Below are 13,042 nucleotides of genomic sequence, written 5' to 3'. Positions count from 1 at the left end.
TCTCCAACCCCATTTTTCACTTTGATTACGTTGGAGCCGGGCAGCTGTCCTCCTTGAGGTCATCAGGCCCTCCCTTTGCTGGTCCTCCATTGTTTCGTCCTCCTGTCTGTTGTGCCCAGAGCCGAACAGCTGGCCAGTGTCCAGTACACCCTTCCAAAGACCGCCGGGGGGGATCGGGCGGATTTCTGGAGATTCCGAGGTCTGCGCAGCTCCAAGCGAAACCTGAGGAAAAGCCGAGAAGATCTGTCTGCCCAACCAGTCCAGACCAAGTTTCCTGCCTACGAGAGGGTGGTCCTCCGAGAAGGTGGGTTCCAAGAGTTGGAGGGGATCCTCGAGGTCATCTAGTCCAACCCCCCCTTTGCTCAAGCAGGAGGCCCTCCCAGAATCATAGAATAGCAGAGTTGGAGGGTACCCTGGAGATCATCTAGTCCAACCTCCCCCCTTGCTCAAGCAGGAGGCCCTCCCAGAATCATAGAATAGCAGAGTTGGAGGGTACCCTGGAGATCATCTAGTCCACCCCCCCCCCCCTTGCTCAAGCAGGAAATACGCTCCTCTAGGAACAATGGTGAGAAAAAGCTTGTGTTTACACAGAGGACTTCTTTCCGATCCTTGTTCAGGGACTTATTTTTCATCCTGGAAGCTTCCTAGGGAAAGTCAAGGTCAGAAGTTTGACCTCCAACCTTGATAGGACAGGGAGATTGTCACTTTGTCTCTGGGCCATATCTGTCCTTCTACTTGATGTTCTCCAAAAGGGGTTGGGGGCTCCAGATTCCTCCCATCCTCGACCAGAACAAGAGTCAAGGCCACAACCTTTCTCGCAAACCAGCACATCACTCAGGGTTTTTCCGGAGACAACTTAACTCTGACGTCGCTTTCTCCTTTCTAGCTGGATTTCTCAGGCCGGTGACCATCTTTGGGCCGATTGCCGACGTTGCCCGGGAGAAGCTGGCTCGCGAGGAGCCCGACATCTATCAGATTGCCAGTAAGCATCTTGCTGCTCTCTTGAATCGGTTGCCGCTCTTCTCAGTCGAGCAAAAGGCTCAATTAGCTAGGAGGAGCAATTAGGAATAGCCCTTAGACTTATATGCTGCTTTACAGCCCTCTCTAAGCCGTTTACAGAGTCAGCCTCTTCCCCTCCAACAACAATCTGGGTCCTCATTTTACCCACCTCGGAAGGATGGAAAGCTGAGTCAAGCTTGAGCCAGTCAGGATCAAACTCCTGGCAATGGGCAGTGAGTTAGCCTGCAATACCGCATCCTAACCACTGGGAGGGAAGGGGAGGGAGGAAGGAATGACAGATAGCAATAGCAGTTAGATTTATATACCGCTTCATAGGGCTTTCGGCCCTCTCTAAGCGGTTTACAGAGTCAGCATATTGCCCCCAACAACAATCCGGGTCCTCCTTTTACCCACCTCGGAAGGATGGAAGGCGGAGTCAACCCTGAGCCGGTGAGATTTGAACAGCCGAACTGCAGAACTGCAGTCAGCTGAAGTAGCCTGCAGTGCTGCATTTAACCACTGCGCCACCTCGGACAGACGGACTAGCAATAGCGCTTAGGACATATACCGCTTCACAGTGCTTAACTTAAGCGGTTTACAGAGTCAGCCTCTTGCCCCCAACAATCTGCGTCCTCATTGTAATGACCTCGGAAGGATGGAAAGCTGAGTCAACCTCAAGCTGATCAGGATCGAACTGCTGGCAGTCGGGCAGGATTAGCAATAGCAATAGCAGTAGACTTATATACCGCTTCATAGGCCTTTCAGGCCTCTCTAAGCGGTTTACAGAGAGTCAGCATATTGCCCCCAACAATCTGGGTCCTCATTTTACCCACCTCGGAAGGATGGAAGGCTGAGTCAACCCTGAGCCGGTGAGATTTGAACCGCTGACCTGCTGATCTAGCAGTAGCCTGCAGTGCTGCATTTAACCACTGCGCCACCTTGGCTCTACAGGATTAGCCTGTAGTGCTAATGCTGCAGCCAATTCCGTGGCATTTGTTTTGTATAACGATTATACTATATTCTATGCTGCATTCTAACCACTGCGCCACATCAGAGAGGGGAAGGACGATAGAAATAGCCCACTGTTAACAGCCGGCAGGTGTCACTTTTAACGAAGAGCGTCAACATCTGGAATAGAGGGTTTTTTTTGCACCCAGAGCTTGCCCGTTTCTCCAGAGCAAGGCCCCCCGCAAAAAGGGGCATCAAGACACCCATTCAAATGTATGGTGAATAATGGATAATGTGCGCTGTCTTTTTCCCACCCCCCTCCAACAGAAAGTGAGCCCAGGGATGCTGGAACCGACCAGCGAAGCTCGGGTATCATTCGCCTTCACACAATCAAACAGATAATCGACAGAGTAAGTAATTGGGGTGCTCCTGTTCCCCGTTATCCTATCCATGAGCATAATGGTACTTCCGACTCTCCTTCCCCAATCTGGAAAGGCCCCAAAATGCAGGATTACACAGCGTTCATTCATCAACCTGAATTTTATTTATTTGTTTTCTTAATAGCAGGCTTTTCGCAATTTTGGTGCCTTCTAGTTCTGGGGGCAGGGCTACCTCGGTACCCATCATTCATTGGTTCCAGGAGGTGTGATGAGTACCCAAAATGATTGAGTACCAGACAAATTCTTCCCATAAAGAGTAATGTAGTGAGTCACAAAGGTAGCTGACACCGACAGGTTCTCTATAGCAGATTTTTTTATTATTATTTTTTCCCTTCTACAACACCTTACAGTCCTTACATCAACATTGTTGTGTCATCATAAGGTAGGCTGTATGTATCATACCTGTACGTATATAATATTTCGCTTCTATATTTACACACCTTTATGCACAGTTCTATATATATATTTATATATATTGTTTTTTTGGCTTAATTAATTTTATTCCCGTTTTGCAGCCATTTGTACCAATAGTTCCAAATTCCATAATATTCCGACTCTTCTTTATCTTGTTAATTTCTCCATCTCTGCACAATCCAAAGTTTTTTTTTTATCACTAATTCGTCCGAAAGGGGTATTATTTTGTTTCCAGCATTGGGCAAATGCTATTCTAGCTGTAGTTAGCAGATGTGTTAATATGTACTTAATATTCTTTGTATATTTCCCTTTGATTATTCCCAGTAGAAAGATTTCGGGTTTGTATTTTTTTCTGTTCTCCTGTAATTTCTTGCACCCATTTCCAAATTTTTGTCCAATATTTTTGTGTTTCCGGGCAGATCTACCATATGTGATAATAAATAAAAAAGTACAAGTACAAGGGACACTAATTTGTGTGTTGTGTGTTGAGTACCAAACAAACAATGAGGACCGGGACAATTTTTTTTGCATCAAAATTGTGTCGAGTACTCAATGAGTTTCAAAGCCGTTGAGTATCAAGGTGCCGCTGTACTTCAACTCCCAGAATTCTCAGCAAAAGCCAAACTGGTTGTGGGAGTTGAAGTCCAGAGGTCCGTGCCTTGTACCACCCTCATCCGGATGCTGCGTTTTGTCAACTGATGGGCAGACGTGCCCCGCCCCTTTCTCACCCATGTTCTCGTTTCTCAGGACAAACATGCCCTCTTAGATGTCACCCCAAATGCAGTGGACCGCCTAAATTACGCCCAGTGGTATCCCATTGTGGTGTTTTTGAACCCGGACTCCAAGCAGGGGGTAAAGACCATGAGGACGAGACTCTGTCCAGAATCCCGGAAGAGTGCCCGGAAATTGTATGAGAGGGCTCACAAGTTGCGCAAAAACAACCATCACCTCTTTACGGGTGAGCATGCCAGGAAGAAGGGTTGGGTCGAATAAATAAAATTCCTTCCTTCCTTCCTTCCTTCCTTCCTTCCTTCCTTCCTTCCTTCCTTCCTTCCTTCCTTCTCTCCTCCCTCCCTGTTTTCCTTCTTCATTTCTCCTTCCCTCCTTCCTTCCTTCTCACTCTCCTCCTTCCTTGTTTTCCTTCTTCATTTCTCCTTCCTTCCCTCCCTCTTTCCTTCCTTCTCACTCTCCTCCTTCCTTGTTTTCCTTCTTCATTTCCCCTTCCTTCCCTCCCTCCCTTCTTCCTTCCTTCTCACTCTCCTCCTTCCTTGTTTTCTTCATTTCTCCTTCCTTCCCTCCCTCTTTCCTTCCTTCTCACTCTCCTCCTTCCTTGTTTTCCTTCTTCATTTCTCCTTCCCTCCTTCTTTCCTTCCTTCTCACTCTCCTCCCTCCTTGTTTGCCTTCCCACATTTCTCCTCCCTCCCTCCCTCCCTCCCTCCCTTCCTTCCTTCCAACTTCCATGTCTTTTTCTCGATGCCCATGGGCCTATTTTTTAAAAAAGTGTCCTTGAAATAATGAAATAATGTCAAACAAGCAGGTCTGGGAAAAAGAAAGACTGAAGGTTCTCCATGAAAGCAGCCACGTTCTGCAAAGTCTCAGACACCCTCTTTGCTCTTAAGCAAAATGCCCTAGGATTCTACTGAGGCTTGCGAGATAGGTGACAAAACCCGGAAATTTTCCCCCCAGCCCAACCTAACTTTGGAAGGGAGTTCTTTTGGGATTTCTAAGTCCAAGGCCTAAACTCTCCAGATCAGACTCTTCTGTAGCTTCCAAGGCTTCTGTAATCGATGAAGACCTTTGAGCGCTGGGTACGAGCTGTGGCTGTGGCTTAATTCCCGCGCCTCGCCCCCTCATTCTTGGCTCTTCCTTCCCTGTCTTTCTTTAGCTACCATTAACTTGAATTCCTTGAATGACGGATGGTATGGAGCCCTCAAGGAAGCGATTCAACAGCAACAAAATCAGCTCGTTTGGGTGTCAGAAGGAAAGGTATGGAGATCTTCCCCTTTTTTCTGGTTTAAGTTGGTTGGGAAAGATTTGAAGGCAGCCATGTCTGAAATCAGAGTGGGCCAATTGAAGAAGAACTAACTAGGAAGTAGATACCCCAAATCCTGGGATTTGAGATGAGGGACATAGAGACTCGGTTGACCTTTATGCTCGCAAAGCTTTGGTTGATCCCTCTTGAGACTTGCATGCTTGATAGACAAGGTTTTGGGGAAATACGAGCATCTGCCTAGGTGGGCCGTCTGGATGGTAGACATCCTGCTCCTCGTGGGGGAGTTGGATGGAAGAAGAAGAAGCTGACAATGTTTCTGATTTTCTTCTGCTGGACCCAATTTAGGAACCTGTCAGCTGCTGGTAGGAAAAGGTGGTAGGAAGGATGAGCCCAGCCAAGCTTAAACTCAACCATGTTGATGATGGCGGTGGTTCTCCAGGTTTAGATAAAGAGATTTCTCCATCTTAGAAGAGACTATTTGTAACTCAGGGTTGAGTTGTGGCCTCCTTGGTCCCCTCTGAGCTTTCTCTGCCTTATTTCAAGAGATGGTCTGGAGGAAACTCAAGGCCCTTTCGAAGTTGACTCTTGCGCAACTTCCCAAGGAGAGGTGCGGTTAGGTCCTCTCCTTTGCCGTTGAGACCAGTGCGATTCCACCAGTTCTCCATTCAACCGTCCAACTCTGATGTGTCTAAAACAGGCAGATGGTACTACAAGTGATGACCTTGATCTACATGATGACCGGCTCTCCTACCTGTCGGCTCCAGGTAGCGAGTACTCCATGTACAGCACCGACAGCCGGCACACCTCCGACTACGAGGACACGGATACGGAAGGTGGAGCCTACACAGACCAAGAGCTGGACGAGACACTCAACGACGAGGTTGGGACGCCCCCGGAATCCGCCATTACGCGCTCCTCTGAACCCGTAAGAGAAGAAGCGCCGGGGGTCCATCCAGAGAGCCAAAGCTTTCCTCCGTACGGGTCCCAAGGCCAGGCACAGCCAAACCACAGGATTGATTCTCCGGGTTTTAAAAACAATACTGCTCAACCGGTAAGAAATGTTAGCAGAACGCAAGGCCAGCAAACTTCTCCAGGTCCCACCAGCCCAGGACCACGAATGGGCACCCTTGGGTTGTTCTTAAACACGTCAGTCCCTCTTTAGTCTCTCAAAAGCATCCGTGGTGTACCAGCACTTTCAATTGTTTTGCCGATTTTTCAGTTTCAGTCTTTACTAAGTCACCTCCCATGTTCTCCTCCTGACCTTGGTGGTGTTTTCGTAGTTACAACCGACCCAGATCCAAAGTTTTAATGGGTTCCTCTCCACCTCCCCCACATGACAACACCCCAGCAACACAACTGTATTTGGGCCAGTTTCCAAAGTGAGGCGTGGGAGGAGTCACACATTGGTATTAACACAGCCCTTTTGCCCTGGAGACTCCTGTTTTATGACGGTTTTTGGCACCCCTAGCAAACCATTCGCCCTTGTGGGAAAATGGGAGGGGAGATTCTGGTTAACGTCAGGGTTCCAAATAGCATCCAAAATTAAATCAGAGTCCGAGGCAAAGGATTCCTCAAAGTTCCAATTTATTAAGAGAGACACATTGGCACATCTGGGAAAACCCGAATCTGAAAACTTCCAGGTTTTCCTCACACAATTGAAAGTTCCAAGATCTTGCCCCAAACACCCACAAGTCCATCCCATAGTCCAATCGTCCACTGCCACGAAGACAGATTCCTCCCATCCAGTTCCGGTCAGGTGCAGAGGTGCAGAGACAAAGGATAATGACCTTGGCTTTCTAGAAAGAATGTTGTTATGGCTACATCGCATCTAACTCCTTACAATCCCCCCCTCCCATTTTCCCACCATAGAAAACGCATAGCAGAATAACAGAAAGTGTGGCAGGCCAAAAATCCCCAAAAAATATGGCTTCAGGCCTGACAACCACGGCAGAAAAGATTGTAAAATCGGATCAGTTAAGTGGCCGACCCCTTTTACGCCTGTCGCAGTTTTAAGAACCACGATGCACCGGTCCCTTACAGCCGTAACTCGAGGACTTCCCGTAGATCATGGTGAATTTAGCAGGGAAATGGAAGAGAATTGCTTAGCGAGAATCTGACGGGTTACCCTGTGTCTGGCCCCCGTTTCCCTTCCCTTTTCCCCACACGAAATCCACCAGAAATGCTCTTGTTTTTATTCCTGGCTGACTTAATTGTCCTTTGGAGAGAGGAATATTAACCCGTCCAGTTTCACAATCCAAAGAAAACACACACACCCAGCACACAACCCACGTAGAACATACCTCTGTCAGGATTGTGGAGTGATTATAACTAATAGCCATAAGCTGCCCAGAAATCGCCTTATGGGTGAGACAATTTAATAAAAGAATAATAATGTTTTTGATGCACTGGGAGAGTCTCAGCTTGACCGAAACCTGTTATTTTAAACACTCCGCAGAAAGCAGAGGCTTCTTCACCCCCCTACCTTTCCCCGTCGCCTGAAACGGGGGGCCCGGCCTCTTCGATGCCCGCCGCTAACCCCTGCGTAAGCCTCCCCAATGTCAGGCTGGAGGAAGCCGGCGCACCCCCTTACAACTCGTACCAGCCACAAGCGGGGCCCCTAAGGATGGCCGGCCCCGAGGCACCCCACATAGTGCTCAGAGACCCGGAGATGCCTTCCTTACCGCCGCACCTAGATTCAACCAAGGTACCCGGGGCTGCCGCCGCGGCCTCCTACGGGGGATCCGGGGGCTGCCCGTCAAAACGATCGCTTGATCGTGCCCGCTTTGCTTGCTTGCGTACTAAAGCAACTCTCACCGCTGCTTGGCCACCTTTCCTTCCTGCCATCCGAAATAAATTCAGGGGTGGGGGTGGGGGAAAAATAAACCTAATTCGGGTGGGTGGGATGGAGATTGATTTGCATGCGTTCAAAGACCAATCCTCAAATCCGCGGCAACTAAATCCCAAAATGCGCTTCGCATTTCAGCGCTTCACAGTTTGAATCATTTTTGTTTTTGTTCCTTTGCTTGTGTCGATGCGCCGTGGCTGAAGCTCCCTCCTCTTCCTTTGTTAACGCACTTTTTCAGGAAATTGCAGATAATAATTGATAATAACGCGGGACTTTTTTGGGGAGGGGGTGAAATAAAAAAAATGGGTTTGGGTCGCCCTGTATTTTGATCAGCTGTGTGTGTGTGTTTGGGGGGGGGGGATTGACCATCTCAGGACTGTTTGATTCAGAGCTTCCCTTATCAAGGGCTAAATTTTTAGGAGGAGGAGGTGGTGGTTCGTTAGGCTGATTTTGACGACTGGTTTATCCGGCCCTCCTCGCTTAGCGGCCACCATTGGATCTGGCAACTCTGTCGCGGAGGGGTGGCTGTGGTATGTAAAACCACCACCGTGCTTTTGCCATCCTTGACTAAAAGCTTGGGAGGGTCATAAAGGTGAGGATTGGTTGCTGGGCGAGGCAGTCACTGAGCGAGGACTGCCTGTCAGCTTTTGGAAACTGGCTGAGGAACTCTGGGAGTTGAAGTCCGCCAGCCTTAAAGTTGCCAAGGTCGGAGACCCCTGCTCCAGATGTTCAGCAATATCTGACTGCAGCAAAACTCTCTTTTTCCCCCAGATGTACCGGAAAGAGCCCTTCGTCAACGAGGACCTCCCTCGTCAGAACTTTGCCTTGAAGCAGCCAGGACAGAGACAAGAGAAGGACCCGAATCTGACCTACGAACTGCAGGGTCCCTACCCGGAGAAGCCGGCCAACCGGGATTACGAGCCCCTGGCGTACCGCTACGACTCCTCCAACTACGTGGACCCGTTCCCCCACGGCTACGACCCTCGCCTGCCCTACGACGAGCGGGTGCCCCCTTACGAAGACCACTGGATGTACTACGAGGAGAAGCAGCCCTACCAGCCTCGGACGCCGTACGAGAGCCAGCCACCCCGGGATTTCGACCCTCGGGCCAACGCCGAAGAGAGCGCGGCACGCAGCGGCTACTACGCGGGCCAGCCTCACTTCGAAGATGCGCCTCCCGTGGCCTACGACAGCCGGCCCCACTACGAGCCCGGCCCCAAAGCCTTCAACCTCTCCCAGCTGAGGTACGAGGAGCCGCCTCCCCCTGGCTACGAAGTCCACGGGAGGTACAAGTCGGAGCCCCAGCCGTACTCAGCCACAGTGCCCCGCTCGCCCGAGCCGAAGCATTACTACGAGTCGCAACCGCGAGGCTACGAGCAAGCGCCCCCGCCGGGCTTCAGCACCAAAGCAGCCCCCTACGATGCGTCCCTCGGCAGCGGGGGTGCACACCCGGCCCTCCCTCCCCAGGGCAAGCCCGAAGCCATGCCTTGCAACAGTAAAGCACTGCCCACCCCACCCACCGAGGAGGAGGACGACCCGGCCATGAAGCCCCAGTCAGTGCTCACCCGGGTGAAGATGTTTGAGAACAAGCGCTCCTCCTCGTTGGAAAAGATCAAGGACTCGAACGATGTCTCGGCGGTGAAGGTAGGGCCTCGGGAGGGGTCTGGGCAGCCTCTTCCTCTCCGAATGTCTGGTGGGATTTAGAAGGGCGTTGGGGATTTGAGAAATAACACGTGGGAGGTAGTTAAAGCTCCTCTCTCTCCTTCCCTCTCATTCCCATCTCCCTCCCTCCCTCCTTCCTTCCTCACTCACTCCTTCCTTCCTCTCCTCCCTCCTTTCCCCTCTCCCTTCCTTCTTTTCTCCCCTCCCTCTTTCCTTCCTTCCCTTCTCTCCTTTCTCCTTCCCTCCCTTCCTTTCTCTCCTTCCTCCCTCCCTTCCTTTCTCTCCTCCCTCCCTGCGTTCGTTCCTTCCGCACTCGCTCCTTCCTTCCTCTCCTCCCTCCCTACCTGCTTTCCTTTTTTTCTTCCCTCCCTCTTCCCTTCCTTCCCTTCTCTCCTTCCTCCTTCCTTAACTTCCTTTCTCTCCCCCCTCCCTCCCTTCCTTTCTCTCCTCCCCTCCTCCACCCTCCCTCCCTGCCTTTGTTCCTTCCTCACTCGCTCCTTCCTTCCTTCCTCTCCTCCCTCCCTACCTGCCTTCCTTTTTTTCTTCCCTCCCTCTTCCCTTCCTTCCTCCCTCCCTCCCTTTCTCTCCTCCCTCCCTTCCTGCCTTCCTCCCTCCCTCGCTCCTTCCTTTCTCCTTCCCCCTCTCTTCCTCCCTCTTTTTCTCCCCTCCTTCCCTTTCTCTCTTCCCTCCTTCCTCCCTTCCTTCCCAAGGACACCTATTTTATGCAATATCAACCTAACATGGTCCACACCGTAATAATTTGGGTCGTGCCAATTTGCCAGGGCAGGTGGGTTGAATCAAGAGGAGGAGTGGATGTGGCTGAAATGGGGGCCCCCTCTTAAAAGCGCCACGCCCTGCCTGAACCGGCTCCTCCTTACACACAGGATGCTGGTTTGTCCAGACAGAAGTCGTAAAACGAGCACCTCCCTGGGGTTGTGGCTATTCGTTTCTGACTTTCTGCCTCTTTGCTTTTTAGCATCCTCCGGAACTTGCACCTAAGCCAAACGTGGCCCCGCTGACCGGCCCCAAATCAGCCTCTCAAAACCCGAGCGACAAATCAGCTTACAGGTAAACGCAGGTGGAAGGGGCTACAACCGACACACCCTCGGCACACAAGTGTCCCGTGGAAACCCTGGCCGCCACTCTGGTGTCTGCTTCCTTTCGCCAAGAGAGGCCTCCGTGGCTTCTTCCTTTGGAACGATCCCAAGCTTAGATGTAGTCCTCGCTTACTGGCCTTTTGGTCATTGAGTGAAGCAGTCCTTCAACGAAACTGCGACTGTGCTTAGGATCTGGCTTCGGCTTTCCTTCACTCTGCGGGCCTGTGGAGAATCCGAAGCCTAGAGTTGCTTTTTCATCATGGCCGTAAGCTGCGAAAGGTCATTAAACAAGGACTACCTTTTCACCCAAAAGTGCTTCTGACTTTTTGCACAAATCTCGGGAGTTTCTATAGCACAATTTGGGGCTGTTTCCCTCGTGTGTGAAAGGCGCAAATGGTTCTCTCTCCCACCCAAATCCTGCTATTAAGTTTTTTATTTTTATTTCTCATACATACATTGACAAATACACAATCTGATAACTCTCATTAATAATGTGTGTTGTCTTTTAATATCTATAAGAGTTTTTCCTCCTCCTAAAGTTAAAAATATAATCAAGATTGCTTTGCTATTGCTTTGAAGGAAGGAGGGAAGGAAAGAGAGAAGAAAGGAGGGAAGGAAGGAGGGAATGTAGGAGAGAAGGAAGGGGGGAAGGAAGGAGGAAAGGAAGGGGGAAAGGAAGGAGAGAAGGAGAAAAGAAAGGAGGGAAGGAAGGAGGGAGGGAAGGAGAGAAGGAGGGAGGGAAGGAAGGGGAGTAGGAGAGAAGAAACGAGGGAAGGAAAGAGGGAGGGAAGAAGAAGTAGGACCGTTGTAAGATAAGATGGATCTATGGGATGATAAAAAAGCAATCTTCAAGTATATTGTCAACAGTAGGGAAAAATTGTTATAAATACATATTATTAATAACAGTTATGAGATCATATAATTGTGAATGTATATATGAAATTGATAAAAAAAAGATTGCTTTGCTACCATCCCGTACACACATAACAACTCTCCTCCTCCTTCTTCTCCTTTCCTCCCTTCTTCTTCTTCTCCTCTGCTTTCTTCTTTCCCCCTTTCCCTTCTCTTCTTCCCCTTCCTCTCCCACACTCCTCCCTTCTTCCTCCCTTTCCTACCCTCTCTCCTACTCTTACTTCCCCTCCATTTCTTCCTCTCTTTTTCCCTTTCTTCTTTCCCTCTCCCTTCTCCTCTCCCTTCCTTTCCCTCTACTCCATTCCCTCTTTCCGTTGTTATATTTACATATTTCCCTCTTTAATCCGGTGTATTTTTCGGGATGGCGTTGCAGCAAATCCGGTTCTGTGTTTACATATCCCATCTCCAATTCCCTCTCCCACCATTTATTTTCCATTTCAATAGCTGCCCATGTGTCGTCCTTTAAACGCCGTCGTTGTGTGGGGGGGAAATTAGGAGGAAGGAGTTAGCCACTTCTGAGTTATTTATCCAACCAACAACAGGTTGGGAATAAATGAAATTTGAATTTTCCCCGGTGCCCCTAGAGCCCCTGAACCGCAGAGACCTCAAGCCAAGCCTCCCGAGGACATCGTCCGAGCCAACCACTATGACCCGGAAGAAGATGAGGAGTATTACCGCAAGCAGCTCTCCTATTTCGACCGCCGGAACTACGATGGCAAGCCCGCCACCCAAGTCCCCAGCAGCCATCACGCGGAGCAAGGAAAAGCCGCTCACAATCAGCTGAACTACACCAATTACTCCTCCAAGTAAGGCCTTGTGCCTCTTTCCGCACGCCTCCTTCTTCTTGAGCAGGGGGGTGCGTGACCCATCAAAACCGCGGTCGACAAAAGCGCGCTCGACGAAAGCGCGTACGTGACGTCATCACAGCGCGACGAAAAAAATTAAAAATTGAAATAAAAATAAAATTAAAGCAAGCCGATTCACATAAAGGTAAGGGTTAGGGTTAGGGTTAGGTTAAGGGTTAGCGTTAGATTTAGCGTTAGTTTAAAGGTTAGGGTTAGGGTTAGGTTAGGGTAAGGTTTTCGCTTTAATTTTACATTTACCGCTCACAGCGCGATGTTTTCGTCGCGCTGTGATGACGTCACGTACGCGCTTTCGTCGAGCGCGCTTTTGTCTACCGCGGTTTTGTGGTGGAACCGGGGGGTGGGACTAGAAGACCTCCGAGGTCCCTATCGTTCTAGGCTCCGTGTCTCTCGTACCTGTAACAAAGCTTCCTCATCCTGTGGGTTTCTCCACTCAGCCCTCTTTCCTTGTCTTTCTCCATTATTGTTTTTTTCCCATTATTCCTAAGATCTTGGGGTGGGGGGTGGGGGGCTAGGGGTGGAACTTGGGGGTCCTTTAAGCCCAACGAGAGTCTTAAAACAGGACTTTCCAAACTCAGCAACTTTTAAGACTTCTGGACTTCAACTCCAAGAATTCCTTAGCCGGCCCTGGAGAATTCTAGGAGTTGAAGTTCATAAAATTGCTGAGGTTGACAAGGATTTCTTTAAGGGTCCTCCCAGGGCTGGCTGGGGGATTCTGGGAGTTGAAGTTCCACAGGTCTTGCCAAGTTCGGAGAGCCTCAGTCTAAAGCAAGTGTTTCGCAAGCTGAAGATACTGTATTTTTCGGAGTATAAGATGCACCTTTCCCCCAAAAAAACAGAGGGTGAAAATCTGGGTGGGTCTTATACAC

At 49.9% G+C, this 13,042-nt stretch overlaps 1 protein-coding gene across 5 annotated transcripts in view; it reads left to right on the top strand.

The window, feature by feature from the left end:
- TJP1 (tight junction protein 1) overlaps positions 1–13,042 on the top strand; it is a 180,995-nt gene that overhangs the window by 154,993 nt on the left and 12,960 nt on the right. For all 5 annotated transcript variants that reach the window (XM_032233484.1, XM_032233483.1, XM_032233482.1 and 2 more), the window contains 10 exons: positions 120–304; positions 887–982; positions 2,275–2,357; positions 3,549–3,759; positions 4,687–4,787; positions 5,492–5,845; positions 7,250–7,498; positions 8,411–9,283; positions 10,278–10,369; positions 11,895–12,116. In XM_032233484.1, coding sequence (XP_032089375.1) covers positions 120–304; positions 887–982; positions 2,275–2,357; positions 3,549–3,759; positions 4,687–4,787; positions 5,492–5,845; positions 7,250–7,498; positions 8,411–9,283; positions 10,278–10,369; positions 11,895–12,116 — 2,466 coding nt within the window. The remainder of the gene's footprint in view (positions 1–119; positions 305–886; positions 983–2,274; positions 2,358–3,548; positions 3,760–4,686; positions 4,788–5,491; positions 5,846–7,249; positions 7,499–8,410; positions 9,284–10,277; positions 10,370–11,894; positions 12,117–13,042) is intronic.

Source organism: Thamnophis elegans, chromosome 16 (genome assembly GCF_009769535.1).
Source record: "Thamnophis elegans isolate rThaEle1 chromosome 16, rThaEle1.pri, whole genome shotgun sequence".
Lineage (NCBI taxonomy): Eukaryota > Metazoa > Chordata > Lepidosauria > Squamata > Colubridae > Thamnophis > Thamnophis elegans.
This window is presented reverse-complemented; position numbering and strand designations above follow the sequence as displayed.